This window comes from Protopterus annectens, chromosome 6.part1 (genome assembly GCF_019279795.1).
Source record: "Protopterus annectens isolate FY-2018-M chromosome 6.part1, PAN1.0, whole genome shotgun sequence".
In the NCBI taxonomy this organism is placed as follows: Eukaryota; Metazoa; Chordata; order Ceratodontiformes; family Protopteridae; genus Protopterus; species Protopterus annectens.
In genome coordinates, this window is record NC_056738.1 from 34,375,523 (window position 1) to 34,398,344 (window position 22,822).

At 43.2% G+C, this 22,822-nt stretch overlaps 1 protein-coding gene across 1 annotated transcript in view; it reads right to left on the reverse strand.

The window, feature by feature from the left end:
* The window catches only part of CAD (carbamoyl-phosphate synthetase 2, aspartate transcarbamylase, and dihydroorotase), a gene marked incomplete in the record, with an annotated part of 2,299,829 nt that overhangs the window by 2,094,285 nt on the left and 182,722 nt on the right, over window positions 1-22,822 (reverse strand). The window contains 1 exon segment of the mRNA XM_044075466.1: window positions 9,259-9,400. Coding sequence (XP_043931401.1) covers window positions 9,259-9,400 — 142 coding nt within the window.

Here is a 22,822-nt window from a genome sequence, read left to right on the forward strand (position 1 = left end):
GTCCATGAGGGCTGATATTTTTTTTGAGCCTCTGCCCAGTGATTTTGTGGCTGGTTTGGCATTCCTTTTAGCCTTGGTAAAGTGTGAAAGTGGAACCTGTAACCTTGAGACACAATATTCAGAACCCATTTGTCTTGGGTGATTGTTTGTCAATTTTGATTAAAAAGTGATAGTTTTCCCCCTAAGGGTGCTGCCAAAAGGGAAGTGCTTGGCGTACGAAGAGGGAAGTCATTGGGACTGTTTCCTGTATGGTTGAGATTTGTCCTCACCTCCTTTTGGGGTTCAGGTACCCCACTGTCATTTGTCTGTTAGAGCCTTGGGGTTGCAATCTGCCCCTTGGGGGTCTGTATCTGCCTCTGTGGCCTGTCTGATACTGGAAAGGACCAATTCTTTGTAGGCCAATTTCTGCTAAATCGAGGTGGCTGTACCTGTAAGAAATCTGACTGTTTGCATAGATTTAGCTTTATCATCCATTTTCTTTAACACCTCTTCTGCCTCAGCACCAAACAATGTATCATGCTGTAAAGGAGCATCCAATAATTTTGCCTTAGCATGATCTGGTAAACTCTGTTCTTTTAGGTTCATAGGTTTATACTAGGCTATCTGCCCTAAGGCATTTATAAGCCTAGCTTACGCCACCCCTTATATGAAAAAATACTGTGCCTATTAGTTTGTTGTGCCTCTGTCCAGCAGTGACAGAGATGATTCCCGGGATAAACCTACGATCTCCCATCCACAGGTCAAGATTTCTCTTGAACAGAACCAGCGAGGTTCTCTGCCTCACATGGACTGGGATTTTATTCCACAGCATAGGGAGTCTGAGTGATAAATCTATTCCTCCAGCACGTCTTATTTATATCCGTGCTAAGGTTTAAGTCGCTTGCTCTAGTGGTTTTGGTGGATTTGGATTTTTTGAGGTGGAGCATGTCCATTAATTCCGGGTTGGACATGGCCTTATATGTCAGGCACATGTCACCTCTGAGCAGACGGTATGCAACTGAATAGAACTGGAGTTTCTTCAATCTGGCAGCATATGACAGATTTTGGAGTCCCTTTATCCTTTTGGTGAGGAACTTTTGGGGTCTCTCCAATTGCTGCAGATGTCGGGTGCGATACATCCCGAATGGGGCATTGTACTCTATCATTGGTCTGATAAGTGAAGAGTACAGGAGAACAATGACCTCTCTAGATCTGGATGTGAATCCCTTCTTGATCAGGTGGGCAATGTAGAAGGTCTTTCTAACCACTTTAGCAACGTGAGTGTCAAAAGAAAGGCCACTGTCAACCTGGGTCCCCAGGTCCCTGATAACCTCTTCTGTGCTTAGTGGATTGCCACCTATATGGTAGCTTGGGGTTACCTTGTTTTTCCCGAAGGGTATGACTATACATTTTTTGGCGTTTAACTTCAGGCCATGGCTCTGGCACCAGGTATCTGTTTCCGTGAGTCCCTTCTGAAGGATATCCGTGTCCGATGCACTTTCCACTATGGCGCCCAGTTTGCAGTCGTCTGCAAACTTTGTCAGCCAAAGTCCTCCCATGTTGGCCTGTACTTCTGAGAAGTAGATGCCGAATAATAGGGGGCCAAGGACCGAGCCCTGTGGGACACCGCTTGTGACCGGCTTGGAGTCTGACATAGCGCCAGCAACTCTAACCCTGTAGGTTCTGTCCTTAAGCCAGTTTGCAACCCATCTTGTGACATATGGGTTTCCATTTAAGCTGGTAAGTTTTTCTACAATACCCGAGTGAGGTATTGTGTCGAAGGCCTTTGCAAGGTCAAGGTAGGCTGTATGGACTGCCTTTCCCTCATCAATGGCCTTGGTGACTGTTTCGAAGAAGTCGACCAAGTTCAAAAGGCATGATCTGCCCTTGACAAAGCCAAACTGGGTCGGGTCCAATGTCTGCAAGTCCCCTATATCTTTGTTTATGAGCTCCATTAGGATACTCTCCATAGCTTTGCAGACTAGACTTGTTAAGCTTATGGGGCGGTAATTACCAGGGTCCGTAGAGGCACCGCCTTTGTGGAGTGGGACCACAGTTGCCGTACGCCACTCCTTGGGCACGTATCCTGTGGTAAGGCTGAGATTAAACAGCTGCCTTATGTGCGGGTTTAATTCCTCATTTAGCTCGTGTAGCACACAGCCGGGGACACCATCCGGTCCCATTGATGCTGTGTTTTTAGCTTTAGAGAGAGCAGCTTTCACCTGCGCATTTGAGATGTCTGGGAGGCTACACTCTGCTGGGATAGTTCTCTCCTTTAGGGGGGAGAGGGGGGTGAAGTTTGCACTGAACCTGTCTGCCAGTATGTTGGCAATGTCTGTGGGTTCAGTGATTTTTGTATCATTTTGGACTAATTCTGAGCATATCTGGGAGTTTCCACCCAGGTTCTTAACATAGCTGAAAAAGGCCTTATGATTGTCCTTTGAATCCATGGCAATTTTTCTCTCAAAATTGGCCTTAGTTGATTTTATGAGTGCTCATTTTTTTTTTACTAATAATGATCAGGGGTGACTTCCTTTTATGGATTTTGTTCTATCATGTAATAGCTTTCTCCTCTTATTGTAAAGTTTGTTAATGGCTGGGGTCCACCAGACTGGACGTTTGCCCTTTGTGGAAAGAGTCTTGGTTTTATTTGGGATTGCCTGATCCATGCAGTCCTGGAGGTGTTCATAGAAGGCATTTGTAAGGGCTTCCGCAGCTTGGGTTGTGGTTTCCACTGGCTCAGGGGCCTTGAAGGATACCACACCAGTCTTGAGTAGTGTGAAGTTTGCTTTAGAGAAGTTCACTGTGGTCTTTTTTGTTTGGGGTGGGGGCGGGATGTGGATTTCCAGTGAGATTAGTTTATGATCAGATCTCACCAATGAGGGATTTTGTCCCCATGTTTGTGATAATGAGATCTAGTATATTTTCTCCTCTCGTGGGAACAGTGACTAGCTGTTCCATGGCATTTGAATTTATGAACTCCAGGAACCGTTGGGCTAGAAAGTTAGGGCTTGAGTAATGTTCCCAGTCTATATTCGGGTAGTTGAAGTCACCCAATATGATGGTGTTTGGAGATACATTTATACCCTCCAGTGTCTTCAGGAAGGCTGTGTGGGGTTCCTGAGTTTGAGAGGGTGGCCTGTAGCATGCTACAATTTGTAGAGCAGTTTTGCCTATGGTTAGTTGCACCTGGATGGTTTCCGAAGCTTTGTGCGTTGCCACCAACCTGGAGGTGTGGGTATCCTTTATGAATATGGATACACCCCTCCTTTGTGGTGTGGTCCGGGTTTTGGGGCCGGAACGCATGATATGAGGTAAAACCTAATAGTGCCGGGGTGCTCTCAAGAGCCTTGAACCAGGTTTCAGTTACAGCACAGACATTGATGTTCTCCATACTGAGAAGGGCCTCGAGTGTGTGCATTTTGAGATTTAGACTTCTGGCATTGAACAGCATTACCCTCAGTTTCTTCCCATTTTTGTTTTTTCTAGGGTGGTAGGTTTAGAATTTGAGCCTTGCCTAAAAAAGGCACTATGGGGGTGGCAAGAGCCTTAGCCAATATCCGGAATCCCAGGGGTGACAGGTGCAAGCCGTCCCTTGCGAAGCAGCGTGGCTTGTCAAGCATGTCATCCCAGGCAGACAGACACTGGATCCCCTTTGAATGACACCAGACATTAAGCCAATTGTTAAAGCTGATCATCTTGTCTCTATATTGTGGCATCATTCTTGGTAAGAATGTCTTCGAATCACAGAACCTGTAACTGCGGCTCTACAAGAGGCCTCTAAAGAATCAAAACCACATTGCAGAGTAAGTTTTCCCACCTGTTCAACTGCATGCAATAAATATTACATTTCTTTATAGTCGGGAGCTTCTGAGCTTGTAAGCATTTTCTGTTTTAACTGAGCCATTAAATATTGTTGGTACTTTAGTAGTAAGGGCTTTAAATTGCCAGTTTCACATGCTTCAGTTGCAGAAGTGTAAATTTTCTTCCATCAATCCAATGCTCTAGAGTCTGTCAGAGGGGACTGGATTTTTTGCAATGGAAGCCTTAACCCCTTTGGGACCCTGGGAAATGGTTTCTGGGTCAGCAAAAGGGTTTTTATAAAGAAACTTGAGAGTCAGGGACTCTATAGTACCTATCTGGCTTGGCTGGTGCAAGGAGCAAAGAATCAGGAGATAAGCTGGATTCAGAGAACACATCATCCACAATGTCTAACACAGGCAGAAGAGCTAAGGGCCTGTGCTAAAGCAACAAAAGGAAGTCCCCGAGCGTCTTTGGATTCTGAATAATCGTGACTTTCCCAATGGAAATGCTCCCTCATGGTATGTAAAAGTTTCCCCAAAAGAGTAATCCTCAGGAGGAGAGGCTGAAGGGATAGATTCGTCAGCATCAGAGTCCTCATAGGGGGGGTAGAGTATCCCTGGTCAGAAGAGGAATCGGAGGAAATGGAAACCTGATCAGAGGACTCTATCTGTATCCTGACTAGGCCTTTTCTCAGGAGGAGGATGGGAACCCCTGATTAGAGTAATGAGGTCTTCGGCCAATTTGAGCATCTGTTTCATAGGTATGGAGGACTGTCCAGGGGAATGCTGTACTTGCTTCTTTGTCTTTAATGGTGTCTTTGTCTTGGCTGGTGCTTTAATGGTAAGTTGTGAGGGTCTGAAAACACCATCAAAACCCGATCCCTGCTCAGTGGCTCCAGACCCATCTGAGGGATTAGTTTCTGTAGGCCCAATACCTTGAGTTTCCAGAGGCCTAGTTGTCTCCACGTGGGAGTCGGAGGCAGCCTGTGGCTCTGAGGTAGCGGGTGTCAGGGGCTGCAAAACCACCTCACTGAGAACCGGCGACTGGCCTAGAAGAGGTTTAGTCGGTTTTGGACCTCTGATGCCTGTCTTTATCCTTGTCCTTGCGTTTTTTTTAAGAATTGCAGACATCAGTTATTCCGACGGCATTGTACAATTGAACCATCGGCCGAAGTAGTGTAAAGCAAAATCAAAACGTCGTTTTATAGTGCGTTTGTTAAATCTGGCACAAACCCGACAATTAGCGACATCATGATTAGGGCCTAGGCATGGAATACAGTAAGAGTGGAAGTCCTTCAGGTATTTGCTTCCCACAAGAAATACAATTAACTTCTTCTGCCATCGGTCTGAGGCAAGAAAAAAGTTTCCCCAACGGGGTACTTAACTTTATTGAAGACTTTGGATCTGAAATTCGACTTCGAAAATCTCAGGAGTCGGCAGACCGGCACTTGCGAATTGCTTTTGCTTCGGGCACCGTGCAAGAAAGACTGAAGAAAATAGTGTCGGATGCATCTTATATACCCCTCGCGCATTGACTTCAGGGAAGAAGGGACAGCAACAGACGCTGCACCAAGACTTTGGAACTCTGGCCGACTGCGGGACCGACGGCAGGATAACCCAAGTGTAATGACTGCAGCAGTGTAACACAATGAACATCTCCACTGCCAATCATGAGCAGACAGGTGATTCGCTGTGGCGACCCCTAACCGGGAAAAGCCGAAGAAGAAATAAACAGCAGGAGCAATTACATAGAACATGTGGGGAATTGTGGGAACAATACATGCAGAGCAGGAAAGAGGTTTAAAAGAAGGTAGAATTTTAATGAGCTATGTAATGTTGAACTAACAATGACTGGACACCCAAGCGATGTATAATGTTTGCAACTACAATTATGTCAATATAGTTTGCACTGTATATAATGTTTGCAAATAAAATGTCACTTTTTTCATATATAAATGCATGAATGCCTATATCATATGTAATAATGAAGTTTGTTTTAAAAAAAAATCTTTCAACCTTCATATACAAATATTACTGAATTCAAGGACTCCAAACAAAGATTCTAAAACTATACGACGAAGTCTCCAAATTCACACACAACTGTATTACCAGATATGCTAATGCAGCAAGTGCTTACGCAAACAAACTCTATTCTCACCTAAGTAAATTTAACAACTGTCTGAACTATACCAAAACTAAACTGAAAATTTAAAAGCAAAGTAGCATGGTGTTCCATAAGTATAAATAAATCATACGGTAAAACAACTTTGTAAAAAATACAGCAAAACTAAAGTTCTTCAGATGAAGGAAATCATCAAGAAGCTATCAAAGGAACTGAAAATTTCCATCAGGTAGCTCAGGCTAGCATTGAAAAGTAAAGTACAAATCCTTCTCTTGATGCAATTACTCAACATTGCTCAGAGTTCATTCAAAACAGAAACACCCACTCTGAGCCACTGGGTATTGCCAACATACTAGCAGACAAATTCAGTACAAACTTTATCCAGATGATAACTATACAGATGCCACATAGCCGTGAAGGTCTTAGACCCAAATCACCAAAGATCATTTACTAAATCTTTGTAAAACAAAAAATACACCCTCCAGACACAGATAAATTTATCTGGCTATCTAATAAACAGCACTAATGAACTGGAAGACCAACTCCTTAACATAGTCCATCTGAACTTAGCAGCTGGATTTGTCCCCATGTATGGTGTACAGCTGTGGCACTTCAGAAGGATGGCCCCCCCACCACTGACCCCAGAAATTACAGACCAAGTCTGATAAGTGTCATATGCAAAGCCATGAAACACGTAATAAACCAAATTAATGTGGATATCAATCTGATCAAACTTCAAGCAACCTGGCTTTGTCACAAGAAAAACCCTATTTGAATCTGGTAAAAAACGCAAAAGTCACAGGCAGTAGACATTGGGCACACTTTACATACAGCATACCTTAATCTTGTTAAGGCATCTGATACCTTAGGCCATCATAACTTAAATGCACACCAAACTGATCCCTATGCAACTTAATAGTTAGGACAGAACCCAGACAGCGAGCAAGCTGGGTGCTTCTGCCGACAGCATGAAGCTGACCACTAATGTTCTCTAGGGATCTGTCTTGGTACTTCTGCTACTCAGTATTTATTCTCTGATCTCCAAACCATAAAGACCTCGGGTTAGCCACATTTGCAGATAACTGGAAACTGGGTGCCAGCCTCAACTCCGCTCTGACACAGACACCACCATGAGCTTACATTTGTTACTAAAAGGAGTCAAATTAAATGTCAAATCATGCCACATTATCAAATTCAACAATCAAACCTTCCTCTCCAGCTTACAGTACAAAAAAGCACCGACCCACTCCAAAATGAGAATGTAGAAAAACAGCTTAGAATACAGGTGGATAGTTCTCAATCATTTGACATCATGTTGTAATGATGGTTAGAAAATCAATTTACTTTAACCAACTTGCTGCAAATGATGCAAGTTCTTACTTCCTTGTATTATGCACTAATTAGGCCTATTATAGAACACAGTGCCCCCTTTGGGATGCATTTCACTACACACATCAAGCAAAGAGAAAAAAGAGATTCCTAACTGAGATCAAGGGCTTAAAAAATCTCTGAGCTACCAGGAAAGACTGGAAGCGCAATCCCCAAGTTTCAGTATCCTATAGACTCCTCAAGGATGACATGCACCTAGCTTATCTGGCCACAAGGACATGATCTCAATCTTCATAAACCAAACAGTCCCATAATCACAAGAACAAACTTTAATTTAGCAGGCTTAACATTGACGTTTGATTAGCTGACAATTTATTCAGTGGATGTTCACGTTAAGCAATACCTGGATTTGGGGAATATGACCCTTTCCTGGAGACTGGTTGATCTTGCAGTTCATGCAGCCCTACACATGGATGGTGCATGGGGGACCTACCTCCTCCCTTTTAAAATACAGCACTGTTAAACTATTTTTTTGTAGATTTACATACTTGCAGAATTTTCTTCAATGCATATCTAGTGACATGTTGACATTTGTGTTTGACATTCTGCCACAAGGCTGTTTTGGTCATATTTAGTACACCCATATAAAAGTGTGAGCACATGTGAGTTCACACAGACACACACTGTAGATTATATATATATATATATATATATATATATATATATATATATATATATATATATATATATATATATATATATATATATATATATATATATATATGTGTGTGTGTGTGTGTGTGTGTGTGTGCGCATATACATATATAAAAATATATATATATATAAAAATATATATATATATAAAAATATATATATATATATATAAAAAATATATATATATATATATATATATAAAAAATATATATATATATATATATATATATATATATATATATATATATAAATATATATATATATATATATATATATATATATATATAATATATATATATATATATAAATATATATATATATATAAATATATATATATATATATATATATATATATATATATAAATATATATATATATATATATATATATATATATATACATATATATATATATATATATATATATATATATATATATATATATATATATAAATAAATATATATAAAATATATATATATATATATATATTTATATATATATATCCTCCATGTCTACAACCTCCATGTCTCACACACACACACCTTTCTATATATATATATCTACATATACATCTATATCTCTATATAGATATATACACACCTATATACACACGTATATTAACAGATATAGCTACATACATCTATATATTTTTATCTATATCTATAGATCTCAAAACTCACCCACCACACAAACTACAAGAAAGACTTGCACTTCAGGAGTAATGAAGTTGCTTGCAGAGACTTAAAATCAGGAAAAAACAGCCAAATGTTCAGAAATGATCATGGACCTTTGGGTGTAAGGTAGACAGAATAGAGCCACTGTGACCTACAGAAAGGCACACGTCTTAACATTCAAAAGTGCCAGGTTTGCTAAACAAGCGAGCAAGCCTGAAATACAATCCCGGAAAGTGAAACAGAATCCCTACTTAAATGATGCTGAAATGTGGAAAACTAACTTCCATGTGTTATTCTGAAGATGCAGCAGCTGTTTTATGCTACATCTCTAAAGTACAAGGGACATTCCGACACACACACACAGACAGAGAAAAATCACGCAGATGCACACAATCATCCCACCCTAAAGTTCAGAAACCTACACTTATGCCGAATAAACATTTGTCTTTATATCTGGACAAAGACCACAAACTGTCACAAATTAAGTTATCCATTCAAATATGATTTAAAGTCACGTCTCATTTTCTTTTTCAAGCACACAAAAGGAATTACTATATTTTTCCTGAGGAGGAGAAAATTACTATGCAAGGGTCTCAACATATGACACACACAAAAAATTCTGTACATGAATTACATACCTTTGCTGTCAAGAAGATAATCCCATGGAACAACAGTCACACATGCTCCCCTGCTGCAGAGGCAGCGGATTTGGTTGTACTTTATCCCACAGTCTACCGCAAATATCTTTAAACTGCCATCTGGGTTAAAAACTCTTGGCTCCTGTTTAATAAAAAAAAATGTAAACCTTGTATTAATGCTTTATTAAACCAGAAATGTTTCTGTCCACAATCAAGACACCAAAACACAGTGCAGTTTCTATAAAGCTGGAGGCAGGTTCACTATAATATAAAGTTCAGAAGCTACTTAACTACAGACTCCCAAGGTATCTGGAACTCATCCTTCAGTCCCACCACAAAAATAAAAATAAATGAAATATAAATTCCTGATTCAGTCATACAAATTATGAATATTTCAGTTAAACAAGATGGATTTCATGTCTTGAGCTTTGGACATCAGCAGTTTCATTAAATTCACAGCATGACCAAAACTAATAAAACTCAGAACTGATCTCCAAGTTAGTCAGAGTTCACAAAATAACAAAACACCACACACCTTACACATAAGGAATGCTTCACTGTAGCAAATAAAGAACTATAAAACTCTAAACGCAACACAGCCTGAGGGTCTCTTGACAGGCAAAAGTTTGCTTCGTTTCTTCAACACAACAATTTGGCATGGCACAAGAGACACTAATAAAAATAGTGCAAAGATGAATCACTACTATGAGTCAGGAAAAAGAAAAAACGTAAACTCAGAAACACACAGGGTAAAAGTGATGCTAAACTTAGTGCAAAACCAAAAGTAGCAAGACATACAAGACATGATATAAATAAAGGTGAACAAATAAATGCACACCTAAAAAAAATAAGGCCTGTTAAAACTATAACATGAACACAAGATAAGAAGGTCAACACTTGCACCACACCACATGGAACACATCACCCTCCAGAACACGCCAGAACTGCCTTTACATAAAAACACAAACCACAAACCACACCCACTTAAGCAGAGGATCTCAATATAAATCTACCCAAACAGCAGAGACCTCCAAGGCAGAAAAGCACTCTACCACCACAACACGAGACACAACTCTCCTAAACAGTATGCCACTCAACCAAAACCCCTAACTCAAAACGGCATGCCCAACACACTAGTCATAGGTGACTCTATAGTGAGGCACACTGATGTCCCACTCACTACATTGAATAAGGAGAAAGTAACAGTCCGCTGCCTGTCGGGTACCAGGATCCGTCCCATAATGTACGAACTCGGGTCTCTCAACAATAGGTACAAATACGACTCAGTCATTGCACATGTAGGTGTGAATGACCTGAGAAGCATCTCCCTGGCCTACATGAAAAGAAACATGGAGGCGCTCTCTGATTATGTAGCCCAGTTGGTTATGACCCTAGCCCTGAGCAGCATCCTACCATCACCCAGAATGCTACCGCAGTACAAGCAGAAAATGATTGATTTTATCAAATGGCTAAGTTTCTGGTGTCACTAAGGGGATCCAGCATCTGTCTGGGATGACATATTTACAGACCTCGATGCTTTGCCAGAGATGGCCTGCATCTGCCACCCCTGGGCTTCTGGATACTGGTCAATGCTCTTGCCACCCCATTACTGCCTTTTTTAGGTGGTGTTCCAAAGACCACATTACCACCATAAAGTACAGTTTTGTACCTACCATAAATGTAGATGTCCGAGAGACATGCAACTGCAGTCATAACATGTGGGTTGTCCTGCCTCAGGCAGCCCTCGGTCGGCCGGATTCCAAAGTCTGGGTCCGACGTCGGCTGATGTCGCATTTCTCTCCGACGTCAGAGCGGCTGGAGTATATAAGCATCAGCCGACGCCATTTTCTTCAGTGTTTCTTGCCCCAGATGCCCTCCAAGGAAGGCTGTTATCAAATTGAAAGACAAAAACAGGATTCCAAACAATTACATGAGCAATAAAACAAATACACCATAACCGATATCCCCAGCTAAGAGTGAGGGGGATAGGAGTGGACCCTAAGCATAGAGGGGTATGGAGGGAGGGAAAACCCGACTGCAGTTGCATGTCTCTCGGACATCTACATTTATGGTAGGTACAAAACTGTACTATGTCCTTCAAGAATGCAACTGCAGTCATAACATGTGGGTAGAATACCATAGCTTAGCTGGGGGAGGAGGTATGCTCTAGGAAAGAGATGGTGTGGCAATCAAACCCTGCAGGACTGCCTAAGCGAAGCCTGCTCTGGATCTGGAATATAAGGGGAGATTGTAGTGTTTTGAGAATGTATGCACGGAGCTCCATGTAGCAGCTTCTAGAAGGCAATGCTGTAGAGGTGGCTGTAGCTCTGGTGGAATGTGGTCTGACATAGGCTGGAACAGTCTTTCCATGAAAGGAATAACAGAATCTGATGCAATGTCCAATCCATTTAGAAATAGTCGGTTTTGAAATTGCTTTTCCTTGGACTGCAGGGGCGTATGCTACAAAAAGCTGCTCAGACTTCCTACTGGCCTTGGTTCTGTCCAGGTAGTATCGAAGTTGTCTATGAATGTCCAAGGTATGCAAAAGCCTTTCCCCCTTATTCTCAGGATTGGGGAAGAAAGCAGGCAGATGAATGGCTTGATTTAGAGAAACCCTAGATACCACCTTTGGCATAATGGTAGGGTTGGTCCTTAATAAAACCCGGTCTCTGTGGAAAATGATAAAGGGTGGTATTGCCATTAGGGCCTGTAGTTCCGAAACCCTTCTTGCTGAGGTAATTGCCAACAGGAAGGCTGTTTTCCATGAAAGAAATTGCAAGTCAACTGAAGCTGCTGGCTCAAAAGGAGGTAGAGTCAGTTTTTCTAAGACAAAATTGAGGTCCCAGGCTGGCACTGGGGCCTTTCTTGGTGGCTTAATGTTCTTGATTCCCCTGAGGAATTGTCTTAGTAAGGGTGAGAAAAACAGGAGGATCAGTGTTGTATCTAGCTGAAATAGCAGATGCATGTATCTTTATTGAAGAATATGAGAGGCCACTCTGTAACATATCTGCCAAATATTCCAAGATAAGTGGGATGTTCAGTAATGATGCATCACGCCCTTTGCTGGTATTCCAATTGCTGAATCTTTTCCACTTTGCTAAGTAGACCTTTCTGGTGGACGGTCTTCGAGCCTCTGTTAGTATCCGCTGAACTTCCTTGGAGAGAGATAAGTTGAAGTTATTTATGGGATCTCCCAGGCTGTTAACTGCAGAGTCTGAAGGCTTGGATGCAGAATTTCGAAATTGTGTTGAGTCAAAAGTAGAGGCCACAGAGGGAGGGCCCACCTCCTGGTGTGGCATATGCTCCGTAGTAGTGGGTACCAGTGTTGTCTTGGCCAATCCGGAGCTATTATGATTCCCTTGGGCTTATCTGCTTTGATCTTTAGTAATACTGAAGTCATCAGTGGCAGAGGTGGGAATGCATAGATTGCTAGGGAGTTCCAGTTGAATGAAAGAGCATCTATTTTCCAAGCCTTTGAATGGTATGTCCTTGTGCAAAATTTTGGTAGGAGATGATTGAGGTGAGAGGCAAATAGGTCCACTTCTGGCTTGCCCCATGTCGAAGTGAGTTGTCTGAAAGCCTTCGGATGTAACCTCCACTCGTGTGGATCTGTGAAATTCCTGCTTAGGCTGTCTGCCAACACATTGTCTTTTCCTGGAACAAACTGTGATTGTAACTGGATGTTTAGACTCAGTGATTTCTCCCAAAGCTGCATTGTCAGTCTGCAAAGGGGGTAAGAGTGGGTGCCCCCCTGCTTGTTTATGTACCACATCACACAGTGATGTTGTCTGTCCGTATCATTAAGTGACCTTGCTGGAGTTGGTTTTGAAAAGCCTCGATAGCATGCATTACTGCCAGCATTTCCTTTTGGTTTATATGCAGATGTGTTTCCTTTGGAGACCATTGTCCTTGTATACACCTGCCTTCCATGTGCGCCCCCCATCCGAGGTCTGAGGCGTCTGTAGTCATGGTCTGTGTTATCTGTGGTTTTTTGAATGACATACCTGTGTTTTCCTGGCTCACCGAGGCCCACCATAGGAATTCCTTTTGTAAGCATGGAATGAGTGGTATGATTGTCTCCAAGTTGTTGCTGTGCTGAGACCAAAAGCTTTTTAGGTACCATTGAAGCTTTCTCATGTGTAGTTTTGCTAATGGAACCAGTAGAATGCAGGATGCCATGTAACCCAGGGCCTGTAGGAATCTCCTTGCAGTCATCTGGGTGAGTTTTGCTAAACCTTTGAAGTATTGAGTTAACTTCTCTTGCTTTTCTTCTGTCAGGTAAGCCATCTGAGAGGCTGTGTCTAGTTTGGCTCCTAGGAAGATTATTTGCTGGGATGGCTGCAGTCTTGACTTTTGGAAGTTGACTGCGTATCCCAGAGCTTGAAGTATCGTATGACATATTCCAGGTTTTTTGTCAACATCAATTTGTCGTCCGCATGTATGAGGCAGTCGTCCAGGTACGGGTAAATTTGTATACCCTGGAGCCTGCAATGAGCAATTACTGAAGCCAGGCATTTTGTAAACACTCTGGGCGCAGTCGATAAGCCAAATGGCAATGCTGAGAATTGATAATGCTCTGGCCCTGCAAGAAATCTGAGGTATCTTCTGTAGCTGTGTCTGATTGGGACATGCAGGTATGCCTCCTTGAGGTCCAGAGTAATCGGCCACGACTCCTTGCCCAGCATGGGAAGGAGTTGCTGTAGAGTCAGCATTTTGAACTTTGGTACTATGAGAAAGGTGTTTAATGCGGACAAGTCCAGTATTGGTCTCCATTGAGTTTCTTTTCTTGGAACAAGGAACAGTCTTGAGTAAAACCCCTGTTCTTGTTCTTGTTGTGGAACTCTTTCTATTGCTTTCATTCGAGTTAGCAGAGTGATTTGCTTGATAGCCTCTGCCCTTTGATGTTGTGGTAGATTTGGCATGCCTTGTTTTCTTGGTAAGGTATGAAAATGAAACCTGTACCCTCTGTCTATAATATCCAAAATCCATTTGTCCTTTGTCAGTCTGTGCCAGTTTTCTGCAAACAGAGATAATTTCCCGCCCAAGGGAGCTTCTAGTTGTTCCCTGGTAGGCGGTAGTAGAGGAAAGTCATTGAGTTTGTGGTTGTTGGGCAGGAGAAACCCCAAGGCCACCTCTTTGGTTTCCTGGCTGCCATTGACGCCCCTGTAAGGGCCTCTGTATTGGCCTCTTCCTCGCCACGTCTGTTCTTACCCCTTTGAAACTTTTCCGGAATTAGGAAAGGACCAGTTTTTTGAAGGCCAATTCCTACTGAATCTGGGGGGTTGAACCTGGAGGAAATCCTTTACAGTTTGAACTGATTTTGCTTTTTCTTCGATGGTCTTTAACACATCCTTAGCATTTGCACCAAAAAGCTTGTTCTTTTCCAAAGGTGCATCCAGAAGTTTTGCTTTTACATGATCTGGTAGAGGTTGATCTTTTAACCAAGCATGTCTACGCATCACTGCCCCTGTCATAGCTGCCCTACATGAAGCTTCCAGTGCATCATATCCACACTGCAGGAAGTGATTGCTTACTTGCTGAGTGTTATGTACAGCTTCCTGCAAAGTCTTCCTGTCTAAAGGATCAGGAGAAGCTAATGTTTTTTGTAAATCTTCTAAAAGATAATCCTGATATTGGAACATATGAAAAAGGCAATTTAAAGCCCTCATAGATAAGGTAGTGGATGTGTAAACCTTTTTACCCCATCTCTCTAATGACCTTGCTTCTCTGTTGGAGGGCAAAGGATTTTTTGAGGTGGAGGCTGAAACTCCTTTAGGCCCCTGTGAAATAGTTTCCAAATCAACAGTATGGGCCCTGAATAAATGGGAATGAGTTTCTGGGACCCTGTAATACCTGTCTGGCTTGGCTGGAGCAGGAGGGAGATTATCAGGGGTAGCACTAGAATCAGAATACAAGTCATCCAGAACATCAAGTACAGGAGGAATAGCTAAGGGCCTGTGCTGAGGCTTCTTAAGGAAAGTCCTAAGGCGTTTCCTGGAATCAGAATATTCCTGGCCCTGCCACTTGAAATGTTCCCTCATGGTGTGCAGAACTTCCCCAAAAGAAATATCCTCAGGAGAGGAGGCCGAAGGTATGGAATCTTCTGCATCCGAGTCCTCATAGGTCTGGAAGAGCTCTTCCTGGCTATCAGAGTGGACAGAGCCCTCAGGGTCTTCATCTGAAGGAGTAGGGTCAGAGGGTTCAACCCGGGGTCTTATCAGGAGGAGGCTGGGATGCTCTCTCAGGATGGGTCTGTGAACCTCTAATCATGGAAATTAAATCAGCAGCCATGGACATAATTTCTGTCTCCGGAGTCGGCTGAGGTAATGATTTAGAAGTAATATGCTTTGTTTTGCTAGCTGCCTTAGCCCTAGTGTAGGCCTTAATAGACATGGCCATAGGCGGCCTGGCAGCTCCACGTGCAGGAGTGACCTTGTCTACAGCAATGGTCTCGGGCATTTCCTCGGTTTCAGTATCCGGAGGAAAATCTATAACTGGCGGAGTAAGGTCTGGAATCGGAGTCGTCGGTGATGCGGTGTCTTCGGTTCGGAGCGGTGGAGAGACCGTCTCAGAGGGAACCGGAGCACTCGCGCTAGGTTTTGGCGTGAAGTCAGTGGTAGACGCGGGCCGAGGATGTCGGTCCCGGTCTTTTTGCTTTTTGGGAGTTTGCGATGTCGGAAGATCAGACGGCATAGTGTAGGCAAATTTATCGCCGAAAAAATCTTCAGCGAACTCCGCCCGGTGCCTGAGAGTGTGCTTGTTGAAGCGAGCACAGGCTACACAGGCCGAGGCATTGTGGTCTGGGCCCAGGCAAGGGAGGCAGTAAGAGTGGAAATCCTTATGAGGTATTTGTTTACCACAAAAAAGACAATTGTTAACTTTTTCAGTAATTTCTGACATCGGCTGAGGCAAGAAAAGGTCCCCAACGGTGTATTTAGCTTTTTGATGACTTCGGTATCGTAGAATACAGGAGCTGACCGACCGGCACTTGCGAACTGCTTCTGCTTCGGGCACCGCGCGGCAAGAAAGACTGAAGAAAATGGCGTCGGCTGATGCTTATATACTCCAGCCGCTCTGACGTCTGAGAGAAATGCGACATCAGCCGACGTCGGACTCAGACTTTGGAATCCGGCCGACCGAGGGCTGCCTGAGGCAGGACAACCCACATGTTATGACTGCAGTTGCATTCTTGAAGGACATCAGCTACAAGCAAATGCAATCGGAAGGTCATGCTGCTCAATGCATGAAGTCTAAATCTCAAAATGCACTCGCTCAAAGCACTCCTTAAAATGGAGAAAATCGACATTTGTGCTGCAACAGAGACCTGGTTCAAGGCAGTAGACAGCACCCCTACACTACCAGGCTGTAACTCTCCACACCTTTTAGCTCCAAAACTTGGAGCAAAGCTCCAAAGGCGGTGGTGTTTCCACATACCTCAACCTGGAAACATCAAAAATCTGGACAAGGCCCAAGAAAAATGGGTACAAATCTTTACGCTGATTAATGTAAAATATGCATACATAATTACACAACCCCTCCCACTCCAATGGAATTGTGGGATACCAACTTTCAAATGCAAACTAACGACGAGATCCAAAATACAGCACCAGAGTCCCACTGCAGCCATTTCAATGTCCCATTACCTGGCTACTTCACCTAACTTACCATAAACACTAGTGTGTGCATACTGCTTTACTTCTACAATGACCGACAGAGACACAGACACAAATTCACTGACCTATTTAAACTCCATGGCTCTGCAGTTAATTCTCTATAATACCGAAGACAGCACCTTCTGGCTCAGTCAGCTCTGCATAAAGAAATCCTCCTGCAGTGGTTGAAGAAATTCTTCTGCCCGAACGGCAGTCTGTGAAGAAATCCGTGGCTCAGCTCCGCAGTAAAATAAAGAAATCTGTGGCTCAGTTCTGCGGTTGAAGAGAATAAATCCTTCTGCCCGAACGGCATAGTGCATAACAGTACCACAAAATTAAATCCTCTTGCAACAGATGAATCCTGTATTCTGCCCAAATGGCAGTCCTCCCAGCATTCAAATATACACGAGGCATGCTGACGTCATCGCGCATGTGATTACGTCAGCCCCGAAAGCACGAAAATCTAAACAATGGATTGAAAAATCGGAAATAATGGGATGCCACTCAAGAATCGTGGCACCCCATTATTGGGACCCCAAATCTCTGTAAAAATGAGTTATTCGGTAGGGTTGATAGGTCTGTTCCATATTCATAAAGGGTGCGCACACCTCCAGACCGGTAGCCCAACATAATGCATCAGAAACTTCAGGAGCAGCTAACACTGGGTAAGACAGAGATTCAGGTCACAGCCTGCAATAGGTCCCCAACCATGTCCCAAGACTCACACTCCACGTTCCTAAGCACCCTGAAGAATATTAGGGTCCAAGCTAACACTCATACTAGGTGACTTCAACTACCCCTCCATTAACTGGGTAAACTACTCCTGTAACAATACACTTCCTAACGTTTCCTGGAGTTCATTAATTCTGGTGCTCAGGACCAGCTCATTCTTACCCCCCACTAGAAGTAGCAACAGCCTTGACCTGGTCAAGACTAACATGGGCGACTGTTGCTCTACACCAATAGTCAGCTCCTCCCTGGTTACATGTGACCACAAACTAATCACCTTGGAAATCCTCCACCCCAAAATGTAACCACCATGAAAAACGTCTCCAAAGCTAACTTTGGGCTCCTAAAAACAGAGGTGGCCAACTTCACGGCACCCATGCAAATGGAGAATAGTTGCATGACTGCCAAATCATACACCAATGCACTGTACGAACACGTACACAAATGCATGGATCTCGCCATACCCAATAAAACCAAGACGCTCTCCTCCAAAAGAAAAAGAAGCCAATCTGTCTGGTGGTCCCCTGCCATAAACTCTACAACAGGAAGAGGAAACTGATGCAGTAGCAGTATAAGGTGAAGTCCCAAGACTGGAAAAACTCCCTCATCAGCCTCAACAAAAAGTTGAGATCCCTCATCAAATCCTCTAAAGCTACTATGAAAACAGAATTGCAGCAGACAGTAAAAACAACCACAAGGCCTTCTACAGTTATGTAAAGAATCTCCATGGCAATACCCAGACTTGTTCTGAGCTACTGCACAATGGTACCTCCTATACCAAGCCAACAGATATTGCCAATATACTGGGCGAGAGATTCAGTGCCAACTTTACCCCTCTCTACCCCTCCCAAAGGGCCAATCACAGTACAATACCAGTAGATTGCCAAGCACCCAGTATTACTGTTGCACAGGTTAAAAAGTGCAGTTTTGTACCTACCATAAATGTATATGTTCGAGTGTTCACACTGCTGCAGTCATTTGGGTTATCCTGCCGTCAGGTGGTCCTGCAGTCTGCCTGTGTTCCAAAGTCTTGGTCCGGCGTCGGTTGCTGTTGCTTCTTCCCTGACGTCAGTGCACCAGGGGTATACAAGAGGCATCCATCACCATTTTCTTCAGTTTTTCTTGCCCCAGATGTCAGGTGCCCCCAAGTAGTTAGGCAATACATACTGTTAATCAAAAATATACATATAAAATAAAAACAATACCTTAGGTTACCAGCAAATGCACCCCAAAGGTTGTATAGGATAGAAAGGTATAGACAAGTCTAGCTAGTTCAGAGGGGATGGAGGGAGGGTAACCTGGACTGCAGCAGTGTGAACACTAACATCTACATTTATGGTAGGTACAAAACTGTACTATGTTCATCGTGTTATACTGCTGCAGTCATTACACTTGGGTAGAATCTAAAAGCTAAAGTTGGGTGGCTGGTCTATAAAAAGAGTTAGGACTGGCTATGAGGCCCTACAGAACTGCAGTGGCAAATCCTGTTCTGGATTTAGAGTAAAGAGGCAGGTGGTAAAGCTTGGTAAAGGTGTGCACTGAACTCAAAGTTGCAGCCTCCAAATTTCCTTGGTAGGTACTCCTCTGAGAAAGGCTGTTGAAGTGGCTGTTGCCCTGGTGGAATGTGGCCTAATGTTATTTGGGACGGATTTTCCGTGCTGTGTGTAGCAGTATCGAATACAGTGTCCTATCCATTTGGATATAGTCTGCTTTGAGATAGCCTTGCCCTGTGATCCGGCAGCATACGCTACAAACAGTTGCTCAGTTTTCCTGAAAGCCTTTGTTTTGTCCAAGTAGAAGCGTAGCTGCCTGTGCATGTCCAAAGAATGCAGAAATTTTATTCTGGGGGTTTGGATAAAAAGTTGGCGAATGGATGGTTGGGGGTTTGGATAAAAAAGTTGACAAATGGATGGTTAGCCACACTAGATACCACCTTTGGCATAAAAGGTAGGGTTTGTCCTTAAAGATACCCTGTCCTGATGAAAAATTATAAAAGGTTCAACTGCCATTAATGCCTGTAGCTCAGACTCTTCGTGCTGAAGTTACTGCCAGGAGCAGAGCTGTTTTCCATGATAAAAAATTTAGATCGGCTGTATTGGCTCGCTCAAAAGGTGGTAGGGTCAGTTCTTCCAAAAAAAATATTTGAGGTCCCAAGCTGGTGTTGGTGCTCTCCGTGGCGGTCTTGTTTTTAGCCCCTCTGCGGTACTGCTTTAGCAAGGGATGAGAGAATAAAGGAGGATCCGTGTTGTAATGTGCTGAAATGGCAGAGGCGGGGATCTTAATTTATGAGAAGGATAGGCCTCTGTCCAGCATCTCAGTTAAGTATTGTAAAATCTGAGGAATGTTTGGAACAAGAGGGTCAAGGCTTTGTGCCTGGTTCCAGGCGCAGAATCTCTTCCATTTTTCTGAGTAAGCTTTCCTGGTGCTAGGCTTCCTGGCCTCCAAAATGACATCCATAACAGCTTTGAGGTGCTGCCTGTTTGACTAATGTATCTGCCATGCAGCCAGGTTTAGGGTTTTGAGCTGACCGTGCAGGATCCGATTGATTTGTTGAGTCGTGTGGAATTTAAGGCAAAATCCATGGTGGGCCTTGAGCCAAATTCCTTAAGATAGGGTACCAGTGCTGGCGTGGCCAGTCTGGAGCAATCAGGATCATCTGTGATTTTTCTTGTCTGGCTTTTAGGAGTACCTTCAAAAGGAGAGGCAGTGGCAGGAAGGCATAAACTCTTAGGTTTTTCCAGCTGAAGAGAAGAGCATCCACTTTCTATGCTCGTTTGCGATAAGTCCTTGTGCAGAATTTTTGTAGTTGGCAATTCAGTGGGGAGGCAAAAAGATCTATGTCTAGGCATCCCCATTTTTGCATTACCATGCTAAAGATTTGTGGATTCAATTTCCATCCGTGAGGGTCCATGATATTTCTGCTTAGATAGTCTGCCAGAGTATTTTTCTTTCCTGGCAGGAATTCTGCTTGCAGGTGAACTTGATACATTAGAGCTGTGTTCCACAAGGTCATGGCTTGCCTGCATAGGGGATAAGAATGAGTGCCCACTTGTTCGTTTATGTACCACATTACTGTGGTGCTGTCTGTCTTTAGTAATAATTGTCCTGGATGTAGAAGGTCCTTGAGAGCTGTTAGGGCATTTTGAACAGCCAACATCTCTTTCTGATTGATGTGAAGATGCATCTGGTCTGTGGTTCACTTGCCCTGAATGCATTTTCCTGCCATGTGTGCTCCCCAGGCGTAATCCGAAACATCTGTTAGAGTTTGACTGGCTTTGGGCTGGGTAAAAGGCTGACCCATGTTTAGGTGACAAGCCTGTGCCCACCATCGAAACTCCTGTTGTAGGCAGGGAATCACTGGTATTACTGCTTCTAAACTGTGAGTGTTGAGTCCAAACACTTTTTAGGTATCATTATAATTTCCTCATATGCAGTCTGCCATATGGTATTAGTAGTATGCAGGATGCCATGAATCCCAGGGCCTGCAGAATTTTTCTTGCAGGGAGATGGGACTTTGCCAGTAATTGAAAATAGAGTTAGTTGAACTTGTTTGTCTGGCATGAGGCAAGCCATCTGGACCATTGTATTTAAGCTGGCACCCAGAAATATAACCTGTTGTGAGGGCACTAGTTTTGACTTATTTTCGTTTACTGTGTATCCTTACTGTGTATCCTAGAGAAATTGGCAACCTTTTTACAAATGCCAGATGCTGTAGAAGAATGTCAGTCTCTGCTTGAATGAGGCAGTCGTCCAGGCATGGATATATTTGAATTCCTTTTTGTCTGCAAAATGCAATTACTGGTGCCAGGCACTTTGTGAAGACCCTGGGCGCAGTAGATAAGCCAAAGGGTAGTGCATTGTACCAGCTTTGAATCGGAGGTATCTTCTGCAATTTTGTCTGATAGGGACATGCAGGTATGCCTCTGAGGTCCAGAGTAGCAAGCCAAGCCTCCTTGCCCAGCAAGGGTAGAAGCTGCTGTAATGTCAACATTTTGAATTTTGGAATATCCAGGTAAGTATTTTGAAAGGTCTAGTATGGGCCTCCAGGCCTTGTCCTTTCTGGGGACCAGGAAGAGTCTTGAGTAAAATCCTTGTCCTTGTTCCTGTTGTGGTACTTTTTGAATAGCTCTCATGTCCATGAGGGCTGAAATTTGTTTTTGTGCCTCTGCCCATTGATTTTGTGACAGGTCTGGCATTCCTTTTAGCCTTGGTAAAGTATGAAAGTGGAATCTGTAACCTTGAGACACAATATTCAGAACCCATTTGTCTTGGGTGATTGTTTGCCAGTTTTGAGAAAAAAGTGCTAGTTTTTCCCCCCAAGGGGGCTTCCAAAAGGGACGTGCTTGGCTTAAGAAGGGGAAAGTCATTGTGACAGTTTCCTGTAAGGTTGAGACTTGTCCTCACCTCCTTTTGGGATTGAGGTGCCCAGGTGCCCCACTGCCGTCTGAGCCTTGGGGTTGAGATCTGCCTCTCTGTGGCCTGACACTGGAAAGGACCAATTCTTGGTTGGCCAATTTCTGCTAAAGCAAGGTGGCTGTACCTGTAATAAATCTTTGACTGTTTGCATAGATTTAGCTTTATCCTCCATTTTCTTTAACACCTCTTCTGCCTTAACACCAAACAAGGTATCATGCTGTAAAGGAGCATCCAATAATTTTGCCTCAACATGATCAGGTAATCTTTGTTCTTTTAACCAAGCATGTCTTTGAATCACAGAACCTGTAACTGCGGCTCTACAAGAGGCCTCTAAAGAATCAAAACCACATTGCAGAGTATGTTTTCCCACCTGTTCAACTGCATGCAATAAATCCTGCATTTCTTTGCAATCAGGAGCTTCTGAGCTTGCAAGCATCTTCTGTTTTAACTGAGCCATTAAATATTGTTGGTACTTAAGCATGTGAAATTGGCAATTTAAAGCTCTTACTGTTAAACTTGCAGAAGTGTATACTTTCTTCCATCTATCCAAAGCTCTGGAATCTGTCAGAGGGTACTGGATTTTTTGCAATGGAAGCCTTAACCCCTTTTGGACCCTGGGAAATAGTTTCTGGATCAGCAGAAGGGTTTTTGTAAAGAAACTTGTGAGAGTCAGGAACTCTAATACCCATCTGGCTTGGCTGGAGCAGGGGGCAGAGTCAGGAGATAAACTTGATTCAGAGAACACATCATCCACAATATCTAGCACA